This window comes from Lonchura striata, chromosome 28, assembly GCF_050655825.1.
Source record: "Lonchura striata isolate lonStrDom1 chromosome 28, ASM5065582v1, whole genome shotgun sequence".
NCBI lineage: Eukaryota > Metazoa > Chordata > Aves > Passeriformes > Estrildidae > Lonchura > Lonchura striata.
In genome coordinates, this window is record NC_140730.1 from 1,934,286 (window position 1) to 1,962,283 (window position 27,998).

At 53.2% G+C, this 27,998-nt stretch overlaps 2 protein-coding genes across 7 annotated transcripts in view; both read left to right on the top strand.

The window, feature by feature from the left end:
* Positions 1–10: 10 nt before the first annotated feature.
* On the top strand, positions 11–27,996 carry EBI3 (Epstein-Barr virus induced 3). 5 transcript variants are annotated; one of them, XM_085562198.1, is made up of 8 exons: positions 11–173; positions 691–821; positions 1,163–1,378; positions 1,473–1,590; positions 1,659–1,819; positions 5,122–5,243; positions 20,840–21,001; positions 25,792–27,996. In XM_085562198.1, the coding sequence occupies exons 2-8, from the start codon at positions 722–724 to the stop codon at positions 25,948–25,950; spliced, it is 1,038 nt and encodes a 345-aa protein (XP_085418324.1). In that variant the 5' UTR covers positions 11–173; positions 691–721; the 3' UTR covers positions 25,951–27,996. The 5 variants fall into 5 exon arrangements, with proteins under 5 accessions (XP_085418324.1, XP_085418325.1, XP_085418327.1 ...); XM_085562199.1 differs by having other exon boundaries at positions 13–173; positions 5,122–5,162; positions 20,840–25,931; XM_085562201.1 differs by lacking the exons at positions 20,840–21,001; positions 25,792–27,996 and adding an exon at positions 7,550–9,003 and having other exon boundaries at positions 25–173; positions 5,122–5,162.
* Positions 27,068–27,998, top strand: part of FBN3 (fibrillin 3) — an 84,306-nt gene continuing 83,375 nt past the window's right edge. For both annotated transcript variants that reach the window (XR_014950245.1, XM_021546168.3), the window contains exon 1: positions 27,068–27,199. Coding sequence is in view for 1 of the 2 variants with exons in the window: in XM_021546168.3 (XP_021401843.3) it covers positions 27,093–27,199 (107 nt within the window). In the remaining variant the exon portion in view is untranslated. The remainder of the gene's footprint in view (positions 27,200–27,998) is intronic.

Here is a 27,998-nt window from a genome sequence, read left to right on the forward strand (position 1 = left end):
AGTGGTGGCAGGGGAGAGGTGGGAGGCCTGTTGGCCAGGGCTGGAATCCCTTTCCCAAGGGCGCGGGAAGCGGCTCCATCCCCACGGGAACCAACGGCACTTCCTGCGAGGAAATGGGCTGGGAAGCGCTGGGATCCGGCGGGGACACTGCGGTCCCAGCCGGCCCTGCTGCGGTGAGCGTCTGGGGGCACTGGGATCCCCACGGGCAGTGCAGGGGGTGTTGGAGGTCTGGGTAGCCCCAAATCCAGGGAAAGCGGAGCGTGTCCCCTCTGGGGCTGAGCCAGCCCATGGCTGTGGCGGGAGGTGACGAGGGCAGGAGCTGTCCCTGTGGTGCTGGGCTTGGGGACAGCAGGAAGCTCAGCTTGGCCCCCAGGCCAGGCTTTGGGGGTCTCTGTGAGGGACAGTCCTGCCCTGGATGGATACAAACCCCTGATTCCAGGTGTGGGACTGCAGGGGTGGCTGCAGGTCCCCCTGGGAAACTGTAGGAACAGTGGGAATTTTCAGCCCCTCTCTTTCCTGGCTGTAGGGTCGGACCCCTTTGGAACCCATCCTTCTGCAGGGTGTGTGGCAGGTCCGGGGGGAAACTGAGGCACAGCAGTGTGGGGTGGTTCCAGGGTGATGTCCCTGGCCCCCTGGGGACATGTGGTGTCTGTGCTGTCCCCAGTGCTGGGTGTGCTCCTGTCCCCACAGGTGCCTGGGCAGCCCCACTGGGTCTCCTGGCATGAGGTGGCTTTGGGTCGTGGCTTTGGTGGCACCCGCCTGCACTGTCCCCTACAACGGCACGGCAGGGAGCACTGGGGATGGGGACAACGGGGACACAGGTATGGGGGACTGGGGGGACTGGGATGGAGGCTGGGGGGGTCTGGGGATCCTGGATACAGCAGGACTGGGCAGACCGGGAGTCCTGAGGCTGGAGATGGAGGGAGCAGGGATGGAAGGCCAGTGAGGGGACAATGACAGGGTCTTTAGGGAGGGACTGGGGACATTGGGGTACAGAAATGGGCACACAGGGATTGATGATGCCTGTGGTCTGGGGGCATGGGGTGACCAGGGGCACAGGTGGGGGTCTGGGGACACTGGGAATGGCATTGGGGGGCGCAGGGAGGCCAAGACCCTTCCTGATGCAGTGTCCCTGCCCCTCCGTGTCCCCGTGTGTCCCCAGGCCCCTGCACCCCTCAGCACGGCTCCCTGGGCACCCAGGTGCTGCTGCCGTGCCCGGGGGGCGCGGCCGAGTGGCGCCGGGGGGGCACCGTGCTGGGCACGTTCCCGGCCCCGGGGCTGGCCCTGCCCAACGCCAGCCTGGCCCACGAGGGCCACTACAGCTGCCACCACCCTGTCACCGGCGAGACCTGGGCCACCCTCTGCCTGCGGCTGGGCTGTGAGTGCCCCCAGCCCTGCTGTGACCCCCCTGGCCGGGGGTCCCTGAGGGTGCTGGCAGTGGGGTGACCCCTGTCCCCTCTCCCCTGTCCCAGACCCGCCTCTGCCACCGGCCATCGAGTGCTGGGCCACCAGCTACCCCCAGGCCGTGAACTGCTCCTGGGGGCTGAGCCCCAATCCCCGGCTGGACACCGACTTTGTGGCCACCTACAGGTCAGTGGGGGTCCCCAGAGCCTCTCCCTGTGTCCCCCAGCCCTTGGCAGCTGTCCCTGTGTCCCCAGGCACGGCACGGACACAGGTGAGTGCAGCCTCACGGGCCCGCGGAGCTGCTCCTTCGGGGACCTGCAGGTGTTTTCCCTCACTCCCTACGAGCTGAACGTGACAGCCCGGAACCCCCTGGGAGCTGCCTCCGGAGCGCTGTCCTTCCTCCTGGAGAACATCAGTGAGTGCTGCGGCGTGGGGGACACCGGGGTCTCACCCTCTGGGGCTCTGCCCTCCTCGGGATGTGGGATCATCACTGCAGCGACTTGCTGGGGTTCAGACCGTCCCTGCACGGCTCACAGGGACACGACAATCCCATGCTGGATCCTGCAGCCACAATGTCCTCCCTTGGTCTGAAAATGAAGGAAAGTGATTTTTCCAGGCAGTGGTGGGACAAGAGGGTTGGTTTTAATCTAAAGGAGGATTTAGATGGGATATTGGAAAAAATTCTTCCCTGTGAGGGTGGTGAGGCCCTGGAATGGGATTCCCAGAGAAGCTGTGCCTGCCCCTGGATCCCTGGAAGCATCCAAGGCCAGGTTGGACAGGACTTGGAGCAGCCTGGGACGGTGGAAGGTGGGATGAGATGATCCTCAGGGTCCCTTCCTGCCCAAACCATCCTGGAGTTCTCTCATTCCTTGTGTCCCCAGTAAAGCCGGATCCCCCCGAGGCCCTGCGGGTCTCCCCCATCCCTGGGGAGCCCCAGAAGCTGCTGCTGGAGTGGAACCCTCCATCATCCTGGCCATTCCCGGAGTATTTCCCGCTCCAGTACCGCATCCGCTACTCCCGGGACAACGACTCCGTCCCCACCACGGTACTGCCACCCCCCCCGGGTAAACTGAGGCACGGCTGCGGCTGTGCCTGGCGTGTCCCTGTCCCTGACCCCACTGTGCCCAGGTGGGGCCATACGAGCTGACGTCCCACACGCTGACGGACCTGGAGCCCGGCAGCCTCCACCACATCCAGGTGGCCGCCAAGGACCTCTCGGACTGCGGGGAATTCAGCGCCTGGAGCGCGCCGGCCTCGGGGACACCCTGGCTGGGGCTGTGACAGCCAGGCAGCGCCGCTGTCCCCATGCCAGGCCTGCTGCTGTCCCTTGTCCCACGCCAGCAGCGCGGAGCCACCAGGGCTGCCAGGAACGGGCAATAAAAGGCCTTGAGGCTTCGTCCCTCTTCTAACTGGGGTGTTTGTGATGGCTGAGCTGCCCCTGGGGTGGGTCCGTTCACTGCCCTCAGGGCCGGTCGCTTTGCTGTTCCAGAACAACCCCTTTGTTTTCCTGCTTTTGACCCTTTTTTGCCCTTGGGGTCTGTTCCTTTTCTGCCCCTTCGCCCTCCGCCCCGCCCCGTCCCTCAGCGCCCACAGCAGGCTGGAAGGCTGGGCGGCCATGTCGGACGTGCGCTGCGGCGGGGGGAGTGCCGACATTAACGAGGGGCGCCTGTTCCCTGCGCGGCGCTCCCCGGGCCGAGACGGCCGCAGCCTCGGGGAGCCCCGGGACTCACGGGCCTCACACCGGAGCCCCGGGGCTCACACCGGAGCCGCGGAGAGTTCCACACCTCACACCGGAGCCCGGTGGCCATTACAGACCCCCCCCCCGCCGTGCCCCCTGATGGTCCCGTCCGTCGCTGCCTTCCCGCGCTCCAGCGGGGAGGGCAGCGCATGCGCAGCGAGGCTCGCGGGCGGTGGCGCCCCCGCCTGGTTCCGGCGCGTCCCGCCGCCCCTGCGCGCCGGCCCGGGCGACCCCGGGGCTCAGTCCCTGAGGGCCGGGCGGATGGCGGGAAAGGGCGGCAGGTATGGAGGGGTTTGGGTGCGAAACGGACCCTAAAGATCGTCCTGGGCCACCCCTGCCACGAGCAGAGACACCTTCCACTGCCCCATGCTGCTCCAAGTCTCGTCCAGCCTTGGCATCCAGGGGCACATGGATTCTTGGACACTGCCAGGGATCCAGGGGCAGCCCCAGGTGCTCTGGGCACCTTGTGCCAGGGCCTCAGCACCCTCTCAGGGGGGAATTCCTTCCCAATATCCCATCTCTGGGATTTGATGGGGACCTAGACATAGGTCTGCCACATTCCAGAGAGCACCGAGGCCTTTCCCAAGCTTTACCCGGCTTTGTGCCCTCCAGATTTTCTTCCCTGAGCTCTCCTGGGCTCTGCAAGCACTTTCTGTCCTCAAAGAGGAAAAAGGGCTGGTTCGTCCCATCCTGTGAAATCCCACCTCTCTCCAGCTGATGGCACGATTGGGAGCATGTGGAGCCGAGCTTTTTCCCAGGAAGACAGACAGCCTGTTGGACAAAATCCCAGTTTTCCATCTCAGGTATCTGAGACGGCGCAGCCTCACACCCAGCCTGGAATGAGAGCAGGGAAGAACCTGGTTCTTATAAAATGAGAAAATAAATACGAGTCACCAGGTCAGGGATGGGACCCGAGTTATCTGCGGGATGAGCAGCTGGCAGTTGGAGCTTCCAAAGGATTTCCAGCCCCGGGAATAGGCTCCCACCAGCAGGAGTTAATGGGATGTCAGTCCACAGGAGAGCTTCCTTCCATGGGACATGTGGGATGGAGGCAATGATCCCTGCAGGCTTCCAGCTCCTCCTGTGTCTGCCTTCCAGCTGCGTAACCTTCCAAACACACAGCAAAGGGAAAATCCCTGGGAAAGTGGCGGCTGCCTTCGGCCTCCCGCTGGCAGTCGGCTCTGGAGTGTCCATTCCGTGGTCCCAAAGCAGCTGGCCGGCACACCTGGGCTGTCCTGGGGTGATCCTGGGGTGATCCTGTAACCCAAACAGCCTCGGGGGTGTCTGGAGTGAAATGGGGGGTCTGGGATCGGCCCTGTGGAGCAGCTGCTGGCTCGGGAATGCAGCTTTGCAAGGCAAAAGTGGATTTAAATGAAGGGGACAAATTTCCCCTCCTGGTTGTCTCGGTAGTTTGTGGATTTTGCTGTGTGAGCAAGAAAAAACAATAAATTATACTGCTTATTTCAGGGAGGCAGAATTGCTTAACACTTAAAACCAGGACCAATTACTTTTTCTTCCTGGCTCCATCTCATCACATCTGACCTTAGGAAGGACGTCAGCTCTCCTGCAAAATTCCCATATTTTAGGGTGACAATAATCACTCAGTCCTCCCAGGGAGTGGGACGGGTCAATATTAAAAAAAGGTGTTTAAGCTTTTTGTTGGTTCAGATTTTCCTAAAGCTGCTGCTGCACTGTAAAATCAGTTTAAAGCAGCAGAAATTTTGCATTCTTTCTAAAACATGATGGCAGATTCCTGAGAGCTTTTCCAGGATGGTTCCTGTGCCATTTGTGTTTGTTTTGTCCTTTTGATTTTGGATTCTGATTTCAAAATGGCCTTGGCAGGACAGGTTCAGTCGGTACCTGGCAGCTCTCAGATCTCACAGAGGTTTCTCCATCATTTATGTTCAGATTCTGGGGCTGTCTCGGTAACCAAAAGACACTTTTGATTAATTTATTTCCGTATTAATTTGCATTTCCAGGACAAGACGGGAGCTGTGTTGGAACACGGGAACAGACACAGGTACACCCCAAACCTCTCGGCCAAGGAGACCCTGGAGCAGTGTCACAAGAGCCTTTTCCAGCTGCTGTCCCTGATCCCTGGGTAGGCTGGGAAGGGAATCTATGACAGCACAGGAGCTTTTTTTACTCCTGTAATGTGACTTCCCTGGCTTTCCTGTGCCAGCAGCACAGGGGTGTGTAAGTCAAGCCATGATTTGGGAGGAAAGGAGCCTGCACACCCTGACTTTCATGGGTGGAGAGCTTGGCAATCCTCACTCAGACCCTTTCCAGCCTGGGGTTTTGGCCTCAGGAGAAGGGCCCTGCTGGGGAGCTGCCCCTAAAACCTTCTCTGCATTTTCTTGCACCTTCCCAAGGCTCCTGGGTTTAGTCTGGGGCTTGTTCTACCTCAGCACTGGGGAACTTCACAATCACAGTGTTCCTGAGTGGCCCCTCTGTGCCAGGCAAAGGGGCTCTGCTGCTTCCCTCCTTCCCTTTACAGCCCCTCCGGGTGCAGTGAAACTGCTGATTCCCATTTAAGGGATAATGCTGGGCACTAACAAGCTCGCCTCCCTTTTAAAAGCCAGTGCTGGTCTCAGGAGATCTAATTTAGGAACACGTGGAAGGCCAGGGTGTCCTCCAGGGCTCCGAGGTGGGAGCTGCTCCGTGAGGAGCTCCAGCGTGGTTGGCTGCCAGAGCCTGGAGTATTTTTATCCATATCCAAGCTGCCAGAGGCTCCTGGCCCCACCTGAGCGTAGTGCAGGACAGACTCACCTTTGCAGCAGGCGTTTGTTCTCCCAGGGACTGGCAGCAGGATTCTGTGGGAATTTCTGTTTGTCTTTTGCCATGGGTTTGATCTTTCCCAAAGGTTTTGGGAGAGGATGGCAGAGCTCTCCAGAACTCATCCCGTGATGTCAAACTGGCCCAGCAGAGACATGGATGAATTCGTGAGAGCAAAGCAGAAACATTCTGCTGAAATACAAAGGGAGAAGACCTCGTTCCCAACATGTGGCAGTGTTTGGATGAGGGAAGGTGTTTCTCGGATATAGAGAAATAAATATTGGAGAGGGATGTTGGACAATGGCCTGGAGTGCCAGGACACAGGGAATGGCTTCCCACTGCCAGAGGGCAGGGATAGATGGGATATTGGGATGGAATTCCTCTCTTTGAGGTTGCGGAGGCCCTGGTTCAGGGTGCCTGGAAGTGTCCAGGGCCAGGTTGGATGAGGCTTGGAGTCACCTGGGACAGTGGAAGGTGTCCCTGCCCATGGCAGGGGTGGCACTGGATGGATTTAAGGTCCCTTCCAACCCAAACCATCTTGGGATTCTTGATTCTATAAACCTGTGTTCTTAACAAGGACAGAACCACCCCCCAAAGTCAGAACCCCCCAAGATGGTGACATCCAGCCCCAGGAATGCCATGGTGATGGGAGTGACAGGAAAGAATGGGGTCCTGGGTGTCCAGAGACGAGCAGGAGACATGAAAGCAGCCAGCTTCACCCTGGTCAATATGGTCTGCTTTAAACTCTGTTTTTACTTCAGATTTGGGCTGCCAATAACTCCTTCAAACAATGATCTAATGCCTGTGTGAATGTTTGTAAAACCTCACTGCTCTGGCAGGTTGAGCTCTTGCCAAGAAGCAATCGCATGTAATTAGGGAGAAGGAGTTGGAATCTCCTGGCCTTGGAGCACAGCACATTTTCCAGTTGTGTTTGTCCCATTTGGACCACCTCATTCCTGGGGTGTGCTCCGAGCTGGAGTTTGTGGGACACACTCCTGTCCCCAGGGGAATCTCGGTGGGAAGCAGTGCCAGAAACCTGCTGGAAAACACGAGGTACCTGTGGTGGACAGGGTGACAAGGACAGAACCTGGCATGGGCAGAGCCACAAATGAGATTTTGGGTGCTCAATTCCCTCCGCTTTTCCTGCTCTGCAGGAGATTCCTGAGGAGGCTTTTCAGGCACGTTGAGTCTTGAATGGGAGCTGGGAGCATGGAGAAGCTCCGAGCTTTTGAGGGACACCTGGAAAAACCCTTTCCCTGGAGAAGAGGGACAGTCTCAATCTGCTGTGGGATTGGAGAAGTTCAACTGTTCAAAAAGCCCTGGAATAGTTTGGATTGCAGGAATCCTTAAAGGACTTTAGTGCAGCCCCTGTTAAATAGTTGCTACTCACAAAATGAGAAGTTCCCAGTGGGAAATTAGAGCCTGTCCAGGACAGTAGATCCCAGAAAAGGAATGAGGCATCCTTTGCCCACACAGAGTTTAAACCTCATTCCCCACTCTCTCACCTGGCACCTGAGACCCCAAAGGACATTTCCAAGCAAATCCAAGGAAATTTTGACATGGGAAGTTTGGTGAGAAAACCCTTCTTGAAATTCCTGGAGCATCCTGAAATTCCCTCACTCTCTTTTCCAGTTCTGGAGAACCAGGCCTGTTGTGCAGCTCCTGGAGTGTTGTCCTGAAACAACAGAAGGTCAGGGACACGCAGGTCAGGTCCTGTGGGACAAGGAGCTGTTATTTATGGAAGGAATTTTTTCCTGAATGTGAGAGAGGAGAGGTGGATTCTGCTTCCCGTTGGAGTTTGAAATCCTAAATTCTAGCCAAGAGACATCACATAAACTCGTGCTGAAGAACCTGACCTAGTTGGAATAATTGGAGGTAATTGTCAGCTCTTTCCAGATGACAAAACCCTTAATCACCAGCAGATGCTCAGCCAACCTCACAAAAAAGGCTGGAAACCCGGGCTGAATGGGGAGGAATTGCTGTCCCAAGGCACCAAGTTTCAGGAATGGGCAGGAATCTTCCTTAGGGGTTTTTCCAATACATGATCAGAGTGGGGCAGTGGTTTGTGCTCATGGCCTGGGCATCTCTGCAGAAATCTGGAATTGTGCCACAAGTGACGCTGGAATATCTGAGAACAATTGGAGATGGAGCAACTCCAAAATGAGGAGCTGCAAGGTTGGGCTGCTCCATGGGTTCCTGTCCCAGATCTGTGAATCCAGACTCTCAGATCCCTGAGCTAGCCTGGGGTTTCCTAAAGTTTGGGATGAGTTGGATGTGAGGTGCTGCATTCCCACAGAGATGCAGGAGTTGCCTTGGGTTTCACCTGGGAGCTCCCTGCAAGTTGGCAAAGCCCTGAAGAGAGGAGATGGGATCTGATGGGGGTGAGGATGATGAAGGAAGAGTGGGATACTTGGCACTGCCTAGGATATCCCAGTCCCAGCTGTGCTCCTGCACAAGTAGAAATAGTTCTAGAAGTGTCTGTCCTCACCACACAATTAACCTGGATTGCTAATTAGTCATGGAATTGTAGAACCATGGGGTGTCCTGAGCTGGGAGGGATCCACAAGGATCAGAGTCGAGCTCCTGGCCCTGCACAGACACCCCAACAATCCCACCCTGTGCCTGAAGCGTTGTCCAAACGCTCCTGGAGCTCTGGCAGCCTTGGGAATGTGACCATTCCCTGGCCAGAGCACTTGCAAATTCCAGGAACCAGGGTTTGCAGAGGTGTTTTTCCTTGTACAATGAGATGGCGAAAGCATAGGAAAACTGGGAACCTCTGGAAGTGGTCAGAGCAAGGAGCTGCCCTTGTGCCCAGGCAGAGGCTGTGACAGCTGGACTTTAATTACCCAGTGCTGTAATGAGGTTTTGGGAGGCTCTGGAGTGGCTCTCAGCACATTTGGTGTTTTACAGCCATGGGGATTCATCCCTTCCCGTACAGCCTCCTGCAGTGGGACCAATAACCAGGGATCCTGCCTGGAAACCAACAGCTCCCCTGGGAATGTCTGGGACAAGACTCATTGCAGGCTCTTTGAAGTGGGCAGTAATGTGGAAACAGTGACAGCAGCACCGTTCCCATCAACCAGGGGTCTCCCATGGGGGCAGGGGCTCTGCAGCCCCAAAAGGGGGGAACATGAACCACCACACCTTTGGGAAGAGCTCGGTGTGCCCAGGATGGGTGTGCAGGGCTGGGCTGTGCTCCCTTCCTGGGATGGAGCTGCTGGTCCAAGGATGGAGCTGCTGGTCCAAGGGATGAAGCTGCTGGCCCAGGGGATGGAGCTGCTGGCCCAGGGGATGGAGCTGCTGGTCCAAGGGATGAAGCTGCTGGCCCAGGGGATGGAGCTGCTGGCCCAGGGGATGGAGCTGCTGGCCCAAGGGATGGAGCTGCTGGTCCAAGGAATGGAGCTGCTGGCCCAGAGGATGGAGCTGCTGGCCCAGGTGATGGAGCTGCTGGTCCAAGGGATGGAGCTGCTGGCCCAGGGGATGGAGCTGCTGGCCCAGGGGATGGAGCTGCTGGCCCAGGGAATGGAGCTGCTGGCCCAGAGGATGGAGCTGCTGGCCCAGGTGATGGAGCTGCTGGTCCAAGGGATGGAGCTGCTGGCCCAGGGGATGGAGCTGCTGGCCCAGAGGATGGAGCTGCTGGCCCAGGGGATGGAGCTGCTGGTCCAAGGGATGGAGCTGCTGGCCCAGGGGATGGAGCTGCTGGTCCAAGGGATGGAGCTGCTGGTCCAAGGGATGGAGCTGCTGGCCCAGGGGATGGAGCTGCTGGTCCAAGGGATGGAGCTGCTGGCCCAGGGGATGGAGCTGCTGGTCCAAGGGATGGAGCTGCTGGCCCAGGGGAGGCTGGTTGGGGGCCATGACCTCCTGTTGGAGCACTCCAGTCCGACAGAACTCAGCAGCTGCATGAACTGGTTGTGGCCTCAAGCAAAGGCCATTCCTCCGCCGCTGGCTCCTGCCAGATGATCCCAGCCCAGGCTCAGGGCCTCACGTCCCCTCTCAGCTCTGCTTTTCATGTGTCTCTCCCCAAAAAAAGGCCTGGGCCAGTGCCAGGCTCCAGCAAACCCTTTGGAGCAGTCCCCCAGCTCTGGCAGGTCACCGGTGCTGGAACCAACCCCACGTCCTGCCTCTGCAGCCCAGACATCCTCCTCGGCTCTCCCTGCCAGCTCTGGAATGAGAAATGGCTCTGCTCTCCTGTCTGCTTCCATTCGAATCCCTCTAGGAAAGAGCTCGTGTTCTCCAGCTCCGTGCTGCTGAAATTAGCGCTGGCATCCTGCAGGATTCCAGCCTCGACTCGCGCCTCCAGGAGTGGGAAGAGCTGCCGAGACTGCGGAGACAAGCTGGATGTGAGAGCCAAGTGTCCAAAAGAACACGTTCAGGAACAACACAGTGAGCAGGGGGTGCTCCAGCACGGCAGGGAAATCATCCTGCTGAGGATAAAACTCCCCCCCAAAAAAAGTGTTCTTGGGCAGCCAGGAAGGGTTAAACCATGGCACGAGGTTTGGGACAGCTGCAGGATGCTGGAGTGGGCACGGGGATTGGAATCAGGATGATGGTCTTAGGTCACTCACAAAGCTTTCTAATTAGGCTTTTTTGGGGAGGGGGAAAAAAGAAAAAAATGGTGTGTTTGATTCTGTAAGTGCTGAACATTCCACAATTGCTGTGTTTAATAAATACAGCGGGGGCTCCTAGGAGACTGAATGGGGCTGAATGAATGAAGTATGTGAGACATCTGAAACCTATTAGTTGGAGCAAACTGGTGGAGAGGCAGGAATTCTTCTCTTTTTAAAAATATTTATACATTTTCCTTTCATGTCAAGCCAACATCTTATTTGGGGTTATGTTCCAGTGGAAGGAAAGGTGTGTCGGGGGGAAATGCAGGGGGAGGGGAGGTGCAGATTTGGGTCAGGCCCAAAAGGAACAGAAGGGCTGGGTGGCTTTAGGACCATATTTTCCTTTTGGAATTGAAGCCAGCACATTGATCCATCAGGGGATTTTGCCCCAACCTTGATGGGGATGTGTATTTTGGGATTTGGTTCATTTTGAAGTGTTTTGGGGAGCTTGTCCCACCTGGAGCCCCTTGCTTGAGGCACCAGAACTCTCCAAACGAGGTTTATGGAGCCATGGATCTGGTTTAACCTGGTTTGGAGATTTAGGCTGAATTAGAACACACATCCAGTGTCTTCCCCACCCCATGGACAGCTCCAGGTGATCCCACCAGTGTCCAGGAGCAGTGGGAATGATGCCACATTCCAGAGGTTTCCACCCAGGCTTCTCCTTGTGCAGAATTACCTCATTGACTTGGGAAAATAGGGAAAAATAGAGATTGGGATGGGAAGAACACAGAACATTCCTCCAGGGAATAAGCAGAGCTAACAACTCTTCAGGAGCCACTTCACCTGTAGGGAAGTCTCTGGAAAGGGAGAAAAAGAGTGACAACACCCAGCTCCAGTCTGGGCAGATCATTCCGAATGGAGCCTGAATTTCCTGCTGGAAACTGTGATTATTTCCTCCTAGTAGCTGTGGTTATTTCCTGCTGGAAACTGTGGTTATTTCCTGCTGGAAACTGTGATTATTTCCTCCTAGTAGCTGTGGTTATTTCCTGCTGGAAACTGTGGTTATTTCCTGCTGGGAGCTCTGGTTATTTCCTGCTGGAAGCTCTGGATATTTCCTGCTGGAAACTCTGGTTATTTCCTCCTGCAAGTTCTGGTTATTTCCTCCTGGAAACTCTGGTTATTTCCTGCTGGAAGTTGCACAAATCTGGGACAAGTCTCCCACCTTTGGTTCTTCGCTCTGTGTCTCAGGAGCTCACCCAAGGCTTGGAGTGACATCTGAGCTCACCTCTCCTTGTGCAGGAGCTCTGGATCAAAGCTCGGGATGGTGTCAGAAAGGCCTGGATTTTGCAGTGTTTTCCAGCTGATAAGAGATATGTAAATTATCCCTGCTTTCCTGTCATCCCTAATGAGCTTTGTTCTGCCCACTTTTACTGCACCACACGCTCAACCCTTTCTCTTCAGGCTTCCTGAACTAAAAATGAGAAGTTTTAGGAAACTGGAAATTTGCAAATGGCTCCCATTATCCTTCTAATCTCCCCAGCCTGATTAAATCAGAGGGTATCTCCCCACTCCATAGGAAACAGATGTTCCTCTTGCAGCAGGGACATGCAGGAGGCATCCTGGAATTTGTTTAATTTAGAGTCTCCTGGAGATGGGATTTTTGGGGGGTTTACAACTTTCGATGTCCGAGCTTGGATCTGGCTGAATTTGGAGTGGTGCCAGTCAGGAATTTCTGTGGATTTTCTTTCCATCATTAGTGAAGAGAAACTCAACATCTCTGAGCTGAGAGCTTGGAAAATAACTTTGGAGTGGTTTTTGATGGCATCTCTCAGTCAGCTTAGAGCTGAAAACATGACTGGGACATGGGATGAGGCTGGGGCTCATTTTGTGACGGAATAGTGGAACCCATTCCAAGAGCTCATGAATGGATTGAACTCCTCCTGGAGCTGTAGGGAATGAGGCACTCTGGAAACATCCTTTTCCATCCCTCTGACTGCACTTTCTCTGTGGCATCTGTTCCCTATCAGTGGGAGGATCTCAGTGGATTTCAGTCTCATCAGTTTTGTCCACCTGTAACTCTTGGGTTTTCACACCTCTCCTTTTTATTTATTTTCTTCTTTTCTACCAGGTTCAAACAAAATCCTGGTTTTGCTGAAGACACTGGGGGAAGTTGCCCAGAGAAACTGTGGGCTGCCCCATCCCTGGAAGTTTCCAAGGCTGGACAGGGCTTGGAACAACCTGGGAGAGTGGAAGGTGTCCCTGCCCATGGCAGGGGGTAAAATGGGATCATCTTTAAGGTCTTTCCAACACAAACCATCCTGGGATTCTAAATGTCAGTGCTATTTCTAAAGTATCTCGATTTTCCTCTGCTTTGGAGGTTCTCAGTGTGTGTCCATCTGTGCATGTGTGGGTGGTGGTTGCATTTCAGAATTTCCAGGACTGTTATAGCTCTTATGTTTTTTCCCAAACAACTTCCTCCAGTGTGAATTCTCCCTCCTGACGGATCCGAACCCCTCTTGGAAGAGTCCTCCGTGGAATGAGGGAAGCTGAATAAAGAAGCTGAATTAAAGCCTCTCTCACTGGAGGTGATTTAAGGATTCCTCCATAGCAGAACCATGTAACAACAATGCAGATTTGTTTTAGATATTGGACGCACTTCCCACCCTCCATGTGTTGATGCTGCCAGTGACAAACTGTAGAAAAAACTGAAGTGTGAGCCAAGAATTCCCTTCATCAGCCTTTTGCTAAGGTGCACAGTTTATCCCAATTTTTCCTGAATTCTCCCAGCCTCAGCCTTGCTCAGCCACATTCTCAAGGCGTGTCTCCTCCGAGCCTCTTGGGAGCACCATTTCCACGTCTGTCTGGACTGGCTGGACACGTCACCATCGCTGTCCTGTCCTGGGACACAGGAATGGGTCCCGAGGGGAGAAGTGACCCATGGAATGTGAGGAGGAGGAGCTGGAGCCCAGAGGTTGGATTGGGCAGCCCTGGCAGGTGCTGAGCTGTTCCTGAATTAAACACGACTCTGGTTCATTAAAGCAGCTTAGGGCACTGCTCTGGGTTGGAAAGGGCGATGGATTGGGAGCATTCCCAGCATCCTGTTTGGGGACAGAGAGGGACAGTGGCAGCAGATGAAGGGGTGGCTTGGATCTCAGACAAGGTGACTGCTGGGGGTGTTTAATAACGTTCCCTTCCTCCTGAGGAAGGCACTGATCTCTTCTCTGTGGGGCAGGGACAGGACACAGGGAGCGACTGGAGCTGTGTCAGGGGGTTGGGATGGAGATCAGGGAATGGTTCACCCTCATGGGATGTTCCTGGCAGGACTTTCCCAGTGCTCCTGGGCTCCAACTCCCCCCATTTCCCTGCTCTCCTCAGTGGGGTCTCTGTGTCCTCAGTGCCATGCCCAGAGCCTGATCCCAGCCTCGGTAGCTGGGATGGATAATTTGCATCAGAATAGTCCAAAAACTGGGATCAGCTTTGACCAGAAACACGGCATCCTTGGGCTGTGAAAAACTGCTGCAAAAACAGCAAGTTCAGGCTCCCCGGCTGCTGAGTTTTGTCTGAACACAGAGGCTGAATACCATCAGAATAGTTTGTTTTATTTCCAGCTTGCCTGAAACCAGAGATTCCTGGGAGGTGTCCAAGCCAGCCGCTGAACCCAACTGGATTTTGATTGCTCTGTGGCCTGTGAACCTGAAATCTGGAGCTGCTCTGGTCCCTGCAGCACTTTGGTTGTCCCAGCTCCCTCTCCCGGTATCCCGGTGACCCTTTCACAATCTCTTTGTGGTTTGTATTTGTTGTATTTTTCACATTCCTGATTTATCATGGAATGGGTTGGATTGGAAAGATCCTGAAGGATCAGCCAGTGCCACCCCCTGCCATGGGCAGGGACACTTCCACTGTCCCAGGCTGCTCCAACCTGCCCTTGGACACTTCCAGGGATCCAGGGGCAGCCACAACTTCTCTGGGAATTCCATCTCAGCCAGTTCCCACCCTCCCAGGGAGGAATTCCTTCCCAAAATCCCATCCATCCTGCCTGCTGCCGGTGTGAAGCCATTCCCTGTGTCCTGTCCCTCCATCCCTCGTCCCCAGTCCCTCTCTGCCTCGCCTGCTGAGAGAGCAGCAGGATCCTGTGTTTAGTCCCAGGCACAGAGGGAGCAGAGCTGAGCCTGACTCCAGCACATCCAAAGGTGGGGAAGCAGCCAAGGCCTTGGAATGCGTCCTGGGCTGGGAGCAGAGCAGAGCCTGAGCTCAGCGCCGGGGCAGCTCCGCACATGGAACGTGCCGGCTCTGGAGAGCGGCACCTCTGCGCTCCTCAGTTCCAGGAATGTTCTAGGAAGTGGGCAGGAGCCTCCTGGTTTGGTGAGAGCGGGAGCAGCCCCGTTTCCCTGCAGTTTGGTCTCTCAGGATGCTGCTGTGGCACAGCAGCCCTCGGTGTTCCAGGTGGTGCTTGGGGCTTGCAGCCTCCTGCCCCCCATTTGCCCCAAGTGCTTTTATCCCTCACACCCCACCAAACCTTTTCCCTGCAGCTGGCAGAAAATGGGATTTTCTGGTTAATACCAAAATAAACCCAGCAGTGTCCAGCATGGGATGGGACAGGGAAAGGGGAGAGCCAGGGGCTGGGATGGACAAGGAGCACGGGGCTGTACATCCCAGAGAGCTGGAGGTGCTGCAGGGCAGGAAATTCCTGAGGGAATCAGCAGAGCTGGGATGGGATCCGAGTCCTTTTCCAGCTCCTGCAGCCTTAGGATTGTTCCTTGTGGGATTGCTCTCCCTTTTCCCAGGCAGTGCTGAGTGTTTGGGGTTTGTTCCAGGGCTTTTCTTTGTAGTGATGGGGAAAACATGAGCAGAGTCACTTCCCCACTCCCTGTAACAGGAATAAAACAGGAGCAGAAAAAACAGCCTTTGGTGGAGGCCTAAGGTCCTGGAGAAGTTGCCTCCATGGAATAGCAGTGAGCAGAAATCTCCAAGGATTTTACAGGTACTTGGATATTGGATATTCCCCCTGTGTTAGTCCAGGTTCCATCCTCCCTCTGGGAAGGATTCAGACCCTGGGGTTGTGTTGACTTCGAGCCTGATTTAATTCCTTTCCCTGGGGAATGCACACACCCCCAAAATGAATGGTTGGAAAAGTGGGTCCAGCCTTTGCTGTGAGGGAGGAACTTGTGATCCCCTCTGAAGCCCTGGCAGTCCCAAAGCCCTGGGATTGGATCTTGCTTGGATTTTCCTCCTTCCTTCACTCATGCACTTCACCAAGCAGCTGGAATCCAGCACTGGCTGTGAACAAGGAATGGGAAGAGGGATGCTCAGGAATCTCTGGGATGGGACTGGATAATCCTTAAGGTCCTTCCTACCCAAACCATCCTGGGATCTTGTGATTTATGATCCAAATGTGCCTTTATGCCCCACATCCCCTTCCTCTGCTCCAGCCAGACAAACTCCTTCCCTGCACAGCAAATCCCTCTGGAAAAACAGAGAGAATGGAAGAATCTGACTAAAGGGCTGAAATGGGTTAAGGAGTAAGATTAGATCAAATATTTCTGAGCATCTGGGGCTTCTTGACCACCCCATTGTGGCCCATCCCTGGCTGTCAGACCCTGAGCATTCCCAGAAGGAGTTAAAGGAGACCTGGGCGGGAGCCAAGAGCTTTTGCCGGAAGCTTTATCTTCCCCCCAAGAAGAATCTGATGTCTGGAGCTCTGGACGAGGCATTGTCCTCATAAAACACAACAAGAACAACAAAACAAGCCCTGCTATTCCCAGCTCTGTAACAAGCCATGAAATGGGGGGAAAAAAGGCAAAAAAAAAAAAAAAAAAAAAAAAAAAAAAAAAAAAAAGGCAAAAAAAAAGACCCTGGAAATGTAAGAGTTTTATTAAACTGGAACCATGTGTTTCCCATAGTCCCGTCTCCATAAGCTGTGCACATCCCGTCCATGTTTATGTTCTCCTCGGGGGTGTGAGGGGTTTTTTTCCATGCCTGGGAATGATTAGAAGGAGGGAGCCTGGATGAACTCATGTCTCCTGTGAGCAGCACCAGGAAACCTGCACACACCGGGAGAGGCACAAACCCTGCGGGAATGGCCAGGGAAACGCAGGACGCTGGGAAGGGGCAAAGGCAAGGCACAAGGGAAAAGGAAAAAGGAAAATTCCAGAGTGGAAAAAGAGGAGACAGTTGTCCCACGTGGCTCATTGTAGAAAGTGTGGATTGAGGATATTCCCTGGATATTCCTGAGGGCCTGGAGCGATTCTGCCTCACCCAGGGAGGCTCAGAGAGGCCCATGTTTGGTTTAAACATCCCCTCTCCTCTTCTGGGGTCTCCAGCACCCCCCAGGCATTCCTTAAATGAGGAGATTATCCTGGAAATGAGTGTGGAGCTCCCTGGAGACTTCCCAGGAAAGGAGAAGGGCCAGGTCTGGGATTTGCCAGGAGCCCTTGGCCTGGCTGGAGACGTTTGGGCACAAGGAGTGGGCACAGCGTCCGTGGGGAGCTGGGTGGTGACGTTTGAACTCAGATTTGGGCAGGAATGCCCCGGGAAGAAGGCTCAGAGGAGGAGTCTCGGGGGAAATGGGTAATGGGATATTTTTAGCTGGAATTGGCAGGGCTGTGGTTGTTGTTTCCATGTGGGTGAACAGCCCTGGTGAGGACTGGGAAGGACTGGGAATCATCCCCTGTGCAGTGAGCAGGTGTGGTGACACCTGCATGGTGACAGAGCTTCAGAGAAGGGACATTACATCATGGAGAGTGACCTCAGAGATCCCAGAGATTACAGAATTTCACCCATTTTTCCTGGTCCTGAGCCCATTCCCTCCCTCTGACCGGTGCCTCTCCTCCTGCAGGACATCCAGACGTGCCCAGGACACCAAGGACTGGGGATCCATGATTTCCTGGGTATCTGGTTGCAAATCCCGGGTGGGTTTAGGTTGGAAGTGCCCTCAAAGCTGCTCCCATTCCATGGGCAGGGACACTTTCCACAGACCAGGTAGTAAAACTTCCCTCCTTGGACTTGGCATCCAGCTGATGATATTGTTTTTTCCTCAATGCTAAAGGGTTTTTTTTTTTCTATCCCCACATTCTACTTCTCCAGTGATATCCATGCCTGGTATCAAGTTATCCCTCAGACTTCCTTTAGTTTTGATAAAGTGGCTCCCTCAGCTTTGCTAACCAGGGACTTTCTCCAGGCCTTTGATCCCTTTTGGAGCTGTTTTACAACATTGCTGGGCCTCAGCTCATTCCCTTTCATGGCCCTGTCCTCATCCCTGTGGAAAACCAATCTAGTTTGGGGTCTGCAAATGACCCCAGCAGTACCTGGACATTTTTTTGTTGTGTTGTTCCAAACCTGTCTGTGGACACTTCCAGGGATGGAGCAGCCACAGCTTCACTGGGAATTCCATCCCAGGGCCTCCCCATCCTCACAAGGAACAATTCCTCCCTAAATCCTGTGGAATGCTGCCCTCTGTCCATGTGTGGAGCCATTCCCTGTGTCCCTCCAGGACAGTTTAGGAACAGCATGGCCACGCAGCCAAAGGTGGATTCTCAGCGTGTGGGATTTGATGGTCACTCTGTTCCTTCAGCCTTTTCATTCCTCCTGGTGAACGCCTTGAACACATCCCAAAAATAAGGATTCGTGGGAGAGGAGCCAACAAACACCAGCACCTTTCCTGGCAGAATTCCTGCTCTCCCCACAGCTCTGAGAGGCCAAATCCACTCCTGCTCCATGGCAGCTGCCAGCCAGGAGTGGCCTTTTCCAGGGAATGACTCCTGGAGCTGTTGGCGCCCAGGGAAATCTGCTCCTGCTGCTGGGTCCTGGCTGGCAGCGGGCAGAGGGAGAGCAGCAAATGGGGTTGGCACCTCCCAGGGAAGGCAGAGCTGAACTGTTCCCTCCAATTGTAAATATCCAAAGGAAACAGATTTTCTGCTGGCTCTGGGTTTGTTCCCTCATTACCCCGAGCTGGGAAAGGGACCCTGCAGGACGGACTGGGGACACTGGGGGTGTCCTGGCCAAGGGTGACATCACTGAGGGGCTGGCTCCAACTCGCACACGACCCTGACAGGCAGAGCCAAAGGATTCCAAAGGAAAATCTCCTTTCCCCAGACCTTGGAATATTAATAATGCCTGCAAAAGCAACAAAATAATGATGCAACTCCCCGGGGATGTGGAAGGGTCTTTGCCAAGCAGCTCAGACACAAAGGCTCTGCTGTGTGTGCTTCCTGCGAGGAGGCTGCACAGATCTCATGGAATGACAGGAATCGTGGAATCTCAGACTCCCAGAGTGATTTGGGTAGGAAGGGACCTCAAGGATCAAACCCAACCCCTCCATCCTGGTGCAGGAAGCGGCTGGCGGATCCCAGGTTTTGCTGCACACAAATTTCTTCCCATCCCTTTTTGGGTCTTGTTGTGTTTTCCAGAAATTCCTGAAGGTGTTGGATTCTTCCTAGACCAGTCAGACCAGTACCCAGGCAGCCCCTCAGGTTTGGGATAAACTGATAGAAAGCTCTGGAAGCCAGGTTTGGAGCAGGAGTCCTCCAGTCCTCCATGGCCTGCTCAGAAGTGAGGCCGTGGCCCAGCTGGGGCAGGAAGGGAGTTTGGGATCTGGATACATCCATGAGGTGATGTTTGCAGGGCAGGACAGCTGTCCCTGCGTTCATTTGGATGAAATTTGTTCCCCTCTTCCTTTGGGTGGCAGAGTGGGGTTCTGCTCCAGCATTTGGGACATCCCAGGGAGGCCACGGGGCTGGTTTTGCTGCTGGGAAGTAAAATCCAGTGTTTTTGTTGCCCTGGGCTGCAGCTGTGCCATGGCCAAGCTGCTCCACACAGGATGAGCTGGGGCAGCTCCAGCCTTGCCTGGGTGGTCTGGCAGCTCTGCAGCTCCTTGTGCAGCCCCTTCCGAGGGGAGAATCCCGGGACAGGGAGGGAAGGGAGGGATGTCCAGGCACGAGGAGAGCTGAGAGGGTTTGCATTTACCAGCTGATCTGCACGAGGAGCAGAATCAAAGCCTCTGAACGTCCTTGGGGCAGGATCAAATCCATGCTCAGAGTTAAAAGAGGATCCACCTGTCACTATAGGACACGAGAAAGCACAACACGAGCCACTACGATGGCAAGGTAAAAAAGGAGAAGGTTTATTCTTCTGACTTCAGGTTTTATACTCTTCCAAAGGTGACAGTGGATTGGAGAGTGAATGGGCCACTTCTCTAAAGACATTGGACAAACTACCAGTACATCAACTTCTTCCACCCCCACAAAAGAATGCAAAACAATATGTTGTTTATAAAAAATGTGTGGAAACGTTTTTTAACAAAATGTAAACTCAGAAAGCTTTAAAAAATCTTAAGAATCAGGGTGACATCCACTCACCCCGATGCTCAGCTGGCTGCTGAGCCATGGAATCACAGAATATTCCAGGTTGCAAGGGATCCCCAAGGACCATGGAGCCCAACTCTGAATTAAATGGCCCATTTAACCTGGAATTCCAGGGTGGATTGGATTTGAGGGGACCTTAAAGTGAAATCCCTGTCATGGGACACCTTCACCTCTGGTTAGAGGGATGGAGCCCCCCTCCTGTGAGGAAAAGCTGGGGGAATCAGGCTGATCCAGACCTTGGGAACCCCGACAGGACACAGATTTCATTTAATCTTCTCCCCATCAGCAGCTCCTCAGCCTTTGCTCACAGCTGTTCTCCCATCCAGCACCTCTTGTCTCTCTCTTTCCATGCTCCTCTTCCTGCCCAAATTCCTGAGCTCTGAGCCCACCTGCTTTTCAGAGGAACACACCAAACAAAGTGGATATTTTGGTATTTTTCTCCAATATTTCTCCTTTTTTTCCTGTTTTTGCTTCACCACAGAGCCCTGCTCAGCTGAGGGCGGTGGGGAGAGACCGCATGAGTAATCCTGGGGTGCCATCCTTGCCCTCTGCTCCCCTCCTGCACCTCTCCAATCCCTGTGGATTCGTTCCTTTGCTCTTCCTTGTGCCAGCTGATGCTCTGGGCTGGGACTGGGCACCACATTCCTGAGCACGGATGTGGCTTTTCCTCATCTGTTGGCACTGGGAAACAAAATAAGGATCTTTTCCATGAGGAATGGCTCCAACCTGTGCCTGTTCATAGCTCGTATGCTCTTGGAAGGCAAGTGCAGAGCTCTGCCCCTTCCTCACCTTCAGGAGAATCCCGTGTGGATTCACCATCTCAGGGTTTCTCCAAATTGAGCTGTAGGAAGGGATATCAATATTCCAGCTTTCCTTGGAATTACCCTCTTGTTTTCCTTTGAAATAATCTCATGTGGAATTCTCACCTTCCACGGGGGGAGGGTGCTGGCGTGGTCACTTGTCCTCAATAAAATTCCAGCTCCTCTCTCTGAAAGTGGCTTTTTTTTTGGCAGATCCAGGCAGTGAGTGGCTGGAAATCCTGCCCACGGCACCGAGCAGGAGTTCCTGGGATCTGGGGAGCTGGGCCAGGGCTCTCCATCTGTTCCAGCCCCGCTGCCAAGTTCAACTTCTGCGCTGCAGATCGCACAAAGGGGAGAAAAGAGCCGCGAAAAAAGGTTGGAAAATGGGAAACTCGGAATTCAACCGAGGGCAAAGGGAGGAAGGTGGGGCTGGAGCAGACAGATGTGGTGGGGAGAGTCACATCTGCCTGGGGACATGGTGGGGACACTCCAGACCCCAGGAACAAGGGCTGGATGTGCCTCCAGCCCACCTGAGGGCAACAAGAAAGGTGTTTGTATCCCTGCTTGGAATTTCACAGGAAATGGAGGGATCGCCTTACTCCTGGCAGGAGAAAGAGGCAATTTTCCTTCTAAATCAGGCAGCTCCCGTGTCAAAAGTTCCACAGCGAAATCCCACTGCACTCAGAGCAGGGCTTTTTATGAATAAAATCTTAATAAATGTCCAGGGCTTGATTTTTCGCAGCAGCCTCGCCTGGCTTTGATCTCCCCTTGCTCGGGCTCAGCCCCTGCCAAGCCAAAGAGGGAAAAAGTCCCTTTCCCCGGGTTTAAAGCAAAGGGTGTTTTTCTAAAGCTCTTGGCTGTGGAGCCGTGTGTGATACATCATCCCTCGGCCCCATCCCTCCTCTCCCAAAATCCAGAGCACACACTGAAACAATTTCCCTGTGGTTTCCCTCCTTGGTGGAGTCGAATTCCTAGAAAACAAAAGGAATGTTGCAACCCTGGTCACAAGCTCGGGGGCTGGAAATGTTGCACACGGTGGGACCTGGGATCAGCCTGGCTGGTGGCACCTCGCTCCCAGCCCCACATCCCTGGAATCCCTGATTCCTCCCACGAGCGTGGAAAATTCGGGAGTTTCTCCAGCCCTGGGAATTGCAGGAGGCAGTGAGGATTTCGGGAATTCTGTTGGCTCTTTGCCTGAGGTCACTCAGAGCTCCCTGAGGTCTGACCTGGTCCTGTCCAAACCCAAAATCTGGGATGGGCACAGACTCATCCCAGTGAATGCACAGTGAACACAGGGGCAGGAATTCCTCCCTGGGAGGGCAGCGAGGTGCTGGAATAGATTCCCAGAGGAGCTGTGACTGCCACAGAGACCCCTTGGGATATTCTTTGCCTTCGGGATTTTTTTGGGGTACATTTTAAAGGCATCTGGGCAAGGTGCAGGAGCAGATTTGTGTGTATCATCTCAGGAGGTGACAGCCACTGCCTGGTATTCCCTGCTGCCAGGAGATGGGATAATTAATTCACATCCTTGGGATCATTCACATCCCTGGGATCATTCACATCCTTGGGATCACCTGGGCTCATCCTCTGAATTCCCTGCTTTGCAAAGTTCTCAGGAGCCCTCGTGCTTACACAGGACCTTTTAAATGTGTTTTTGGCAAACAGAGGTCCCTGGACTGAGGCAAAGGTGAGGCAGGAAGGTGCTCCAAGCTGATTATTGATTTAGTGTCAGGGAGGAGGAGAAGCCAGCCTGATCTGGGGCCAAAACCCCGCTGGTTGTGTGTGGGGCAGGGCAGCCAGGGAAGGAGTTAATGCTGTGGAACAATTTCCCTGAGGAAAGCTTTGTCTGGGCTGGTTCCTGAGCGTGCTGCTCGCTGCCACTTTTGATCTGCAATTCCTTCTGAAATTCCGTGGGACGTTCTGGAAATCCTGAGCAGTGCAGGTCCAGCATGTCCTCATCCCCCCTCAGCCCCTTTTAGCCCATTCCCATGAAAAAATCCCTCCTTTCCCTGCTCTCTGAGCAGAGTGAGCAGCGTGGGCTGGCCAGGATGGAGCAGCAGCATCCACCCCACACTCCCTGCCCCGGCTCTCTGCACAAGAGCCTGAAATTGCTTTTTGCTTCTTTCCCCCCCTGATTTTTGAATTTTTTCTGAGATGACATCACGGTGCAGCGCTGTTGCTGCCCTGACAGCAGTTGTGTCACCCTGGGAGAAGCGACACAGGCTAATTTTAGCAGTTTTTAGGTGATGCTTTTTAATAAAGGCAGGAATGGAAAAATTCAAGGGGCTCTCAGGCAGCTTTGCTGGGGGTTCCTGACAGGCCCTGATGGGGCTGAGCCAGCTCAGCTTTGATGCAGAAATGAAGGGAAGAGGTGAAGGAATCAGGGCTGACACCCAAATTCCCAGCTCTCATCAGCCTTGGGAGATCAAAGAATCCCGGAATGATTTGGGTTGGAAGGGAACTTAAATCTCATCTCATCCCTGCCCTGCCATGGCAGGGACACTTCCACAGTGCCAGGGGGCTCCAGCCTGGCCTTGGACATTCCAGGGATCCAGGGCAGCCACAGCTGCTCTGGGAGATCCATTCCAGGGAGGAATTTCTTCCCAAAATCCCATCTAAACCCCCTCTCTGTCCATATAAAACTATTCCCTGTGTCTCCATCCCTTGCCCAAAGTCCCCCTCCATTTCTTGTGGTTCCTTCAGGCACTGAAAATCCCCAACTGGGCCACCCCAAGCTTCACTTCTTCAGCTGGACAATCCCATTTCCTGAAATCCCAATTCCTGAAATTCCAATTCCTGATTTCCCAATTCCTGATTTCCCAGTTCCTGGTACCCCAATTCCTGATATCCTAATTCTCGATATCCCAATTCCTGATTTCCCAGTTCCCAATTTCCTAGTTCCCGATATCCCAATTACTGATTTTTCCAATTCCTGGTACCCCAGTTCCTGAAATCCCAATTCCTGGTGTCCCAAATCCTGATTTCCCAGTTCCTGGTACCCCAATTCCTGCTATCCTTTCCTCCCAGAGAAAGACCCAGGAGCTTGCTGAGCATTAAAATATAAATGTTGAATTTAACAACTTTTAAATCAACTTTAAGCCCCCTCCCCTGGGCATTTCCACAATTCCAGTGCCACTAATGAATGAGGATCTCATCCCATTTTCCCATGGGATTTTCCCACCTCCGTGTGCTCCCTGGAGCTCCCCAAAATTAAGAGATTGGGTCATTTTCTCTGCCCTCATTTGCATTATTTATTGCTCAGAGTTCCACCTGCTTGCACAGAAGACATGGCAAAAATTCCTGAATCCAAACTGGGAAAACTCATAAATCCGTTCTGTGTTTGTTAAATAGTTTGGGCAGATAATGAATCATCTGCAAATATTTGATTTCACTAATGGTAAAGTTATAGGCTGTGCTTTTTCCTTTTCCGAACAACATTTCAGAAGCTTGGATAAATACAATAATTGAAATTAATTAAAAAGCCCTTTGAAACCACGTTTGTGTTATCGAAAAATCAAATTCTATGTTCAGGTCAAACTAAAACGTTCACCAGATCACCTCTAAATCAAATCACCCCTAAATGACTCCTTTCTCTTCATTTCCTACTCTGCTCAGGGCAGCAAAAAACTTAATTTCCCTGAAGGTTCTGCTCCAAGCACATAATTAATAACAATAATAATTAATTACAAACATTCTTCCACTGTGCTTCACTCATTAAGAGGTGAAACCCTTCCTGGGCAGTTTATGACAGCTCCTTGAGCTGAGCCTAAGGTGGCTTTAAGGCCTCTCTCCTCGGGAGGAAAATGCCATTTTTGGGTCTTTCCTGGCTCTTTTTTTCCTGTGGGATGTCCCAGTCCTGCCCTTCCCAGGCAGGTAAAGCCCAGCTTGATTTCAGCTGGAATGGGGCAGGATTGGGGAATGGGAATTGGAGTGGGAATGGGATGGGAATGGGAATCGGTGTGGCAAGCACCTTTGTCTCCCTCTCAGGATTTTTCATAGAGGAGCACAGAGGGAAGAAAGAGAAAACAATTTCTATTTTTGCTCCTTGTTTTTCCCATGTGGAATGTGCTTGGAGAATTGTTTCCCTGGGGTGATGCTTGGTTGGGTTCTGGTGAGAATTGTTGGAGCCTGGTGGCCAATCCAACCCACCTGGGCTGGGCTCAGAGAGGGGCACGAGTTGGGAGTTGGTCAGATTTGGGAGTTAGAAAAAGTAGGTTTGTAGTTTTAGTATCACCTTTAAATAGGATATTAATGTATTACAGCATAGTTATAATGAAGAAATCATTCAGCCTGCTGAATTGAGTCAGACATCAGCATTTCTGCCCACCAGCTTCACCTGCATTTACAATAAATTGGAGTGGGAATGGGAATAGGAGTGGGAATGGGAATGTGGGAATGGGAATAGGAGTGGGAATGGGAATATGGGAATGGGATGGGAATTGGAGTGGGAATGGGAATAGGAGTGGGAATGGAAGTGAGAATGGGATGGGAGTAGGAATAGGAGTGGAAATAGGAATTGGAGTGGGAATTGGAGTGGGAATTGCCTCCTGGCCGAGCTGTGTTCCCTGCCCTGCTCCATTCCTGCCACTGCCTTTCCCCTGGCATCCCGCAAGGTCGCTGTTAATTAGGCTGCTGTTAATTAGGCCGAGCCTCTCCTGACCCCTCCAGAGCCGGCAGGGGCTGACTGGGAACAGGGCTGGGAACAAAGGAACGCCGAGGGTTTCAAAGGGAGCAGCGGGAGAAGGGCTCAGGCTCTCCTGGAATTCCGGCCGGGAATTGAGCCGATGGCTGCAGCTGGAGCCCCCCGTGCTGGGGTCAGCAGGGGACGGGGCTGGGGCAGATGTGGGGTCACCGTGGGCAATCCTTTGGATCCTTTGGATCCTTTGGATCCTTTGAATCCCCTTTGGATCCCCTTTGCTGCAGGAGCTCCTCTGAACGCCTTGGACCTGGAAATCAGCTGGATTTGGGCTTTCCAGGGAGAATTCTGGGCTTCCACCCCTGGGAAAAGCCGTGGGTGTGTGGCGGCACGGAGCAGAGAGAGGATTTATGTGCATTTTATGCATTTTATTCTATTTGAAGAAAGGCATTGGTTGTGAGGCCTACAGCAAGAGGCAGAGGAAAATTGGGGGTTTTTTTTTGGTTTTATTGTTTTGTTTCTTTCACAGAGCGAAAGAGTAGAATTGAACTCCCAACTGACAAAGTTCTTTCTCAGAAGGAAGACTGACTATCTGCAACACGCTTTTATTTTTAAAATAATTTATTTTGAGAAGGTGCTTCCTCCAAGGTTTTTTCTCCTCTGGAGCCAAGGTGACTTTTGGGTGTGAAGACCTTGGACTGGGTCACCCATTCCTTCAAAAATCCATGTTTCGGGCAAGTTACACTTCATTGTTTCAGGCGAGTTCCACTAAAACCAGGAAAATCATCAGCCAGAAAAGTGGTTTTCACTTGTTATTTTCCCCTGCTGTACCACACCACCACTTCCCCCCTTAATTAGCACCGAACCCTAATTATCCCCTGAGTCTTTTGAAGTAAAGGCATTTTTTAAGGAGAATCATCTCCTGCCCATTTATTACAGCGCCGCTGTCACCGGCCGAAATTGGGGATCGGGAAGGGCTGGAGCCAGGCTCTCCCCCAGCCCCTCCTCAGAGAATTTTGGGTTGGGTCACCCATTTCTTCAAAAATCCATGTTTTGGGCAAGTTACACTTCATTGTTTCAGGTGACTTCCACTAAAACCAGGAAAATCATCAGCCAAAAAAGTACTTTTCTCCTGCTGCACCACACCTCCATTTCCCCCCTTAATTAACACCGAAACCTAATTATCCCCTGAGTCTTTTGAAGCAAAACCGCTGTCACCGGCCGAAATTGGGGATCGGGAAGGGCTGGAGCCGAGCTCTCCCCCAGCCCCTCCTTGGAGGATCTTGGACTGGGTCACCCATTCCTTCAAAAATCCATATTTCAGGCAAGTTACACTTCATTGTTTCAGGCGAGTTCCACTAATTATCAGCCAAAAAAGTGCTTTTCACTTGCTATTTTCCCCTCCTTCCCCCCTTAATTAACACCGAACCCTAATTATCCCCTGAGTCTTCTGAAGCAAAACCGCTGTCACCGGCCGAAATTTGGGATCGGGAAGGGCTGGAGCCGAGCTCTCCCCCAGCCCCTCCTTGGAGGATCTTGGACTGGGTCACCCATTCCTTCAAAAATCCATGTTTCAGGCAAGTTACACTTCATTGTTTCAGGCGAGTTCCACTAATTATCAGCCAAAAAAGTGCTTTTCACTTGCTATTTTCCCCTCCTTCCCCCCTTAATTAACACCTGAGTCTTTTGAAGCAAAACCGCTGTCACCGGCCGAAATTTGGGATCGGGAGGGGCTGGAGCCGGGCTCTCCCCCAGCCCCTCCTCGGAGGATTTTGGCTGGAGGATGCTGGGCTGAGCTACTCCCACCGCCGGGCCCTCCCCCTGGCCGGGATGGGGCTGCACCTTTTCCCCGCTGCCCAGGAGCGAGCCCCGCAGTCCCTCCCGTGCTCCGCCGAACAAAGGAGCTCTGGGCGCATCCCCAGCTCCGCGCCTCGCAGGTATTTCCCACTTTCCGCCTCGCTGCACAGCTGATTTCTTTTCTCTTTATCTGTTCTTGTCTCTATTTGATTGTGTCTCGCACTTTAAAAAAAAAAAAAAAAATTATTTCGTTTCACACTCACAGCCTTGCCTTGGGAATGTTTCCCTGCTTCCTTCCCAGCCGGTTTAAAATCTGATTTTTTTGGTTCTCTCATTGCTTTCTCAGTGTCTTTCTCACAAGTGGGGTTTGCTGGGATTTCTCAGCGCTGCAAAGAACTTTTTGGAGGCTTTTATTCCATTGAAGCTGCGACTCTCTGGCGGCTGTAAATGACTTTTCCATGCCTGTGTGAGCTCTCCGGGAATGTCCCGTGTATCGATCATTTGTCAGGCTCCTCATCCCCCCGCGGGGAAATGGATGCAGCTGGAATTCCTTCGCTTTAAATCGCTGGAGTGCGAAACTTTTTGTGGCTTTTTAATTTTTTTTTTTTAATTTTTTTTTTCTTTGCCACTTTTTCCTCCTCCGTGTGCCCCGTTCCTCGGGAGCTGCGGGACAGGGAAGGAACACTCTGGCTTTTGTGTGGCTGGAGATAAGCGGAGCTCGGGGGGCTGCAGGGAGGGCATTTCTTTGTCTCCTTTCCCCTTCCCACTCTCCTCACTCCTTGCGTTTGAAACCTTAGAGCCTGAAAAATTCCTGCCCTCAAGAGCTGAGGCATTCCCAGCTGGGACGCTGGGAGCAGCGAGGGAAATTGAACTTTTAATTAATTTTAATTAATTTTTAATAAGCTTTAGGGTTTGTTTTTTTTTTTTTTTTTTTCTGGT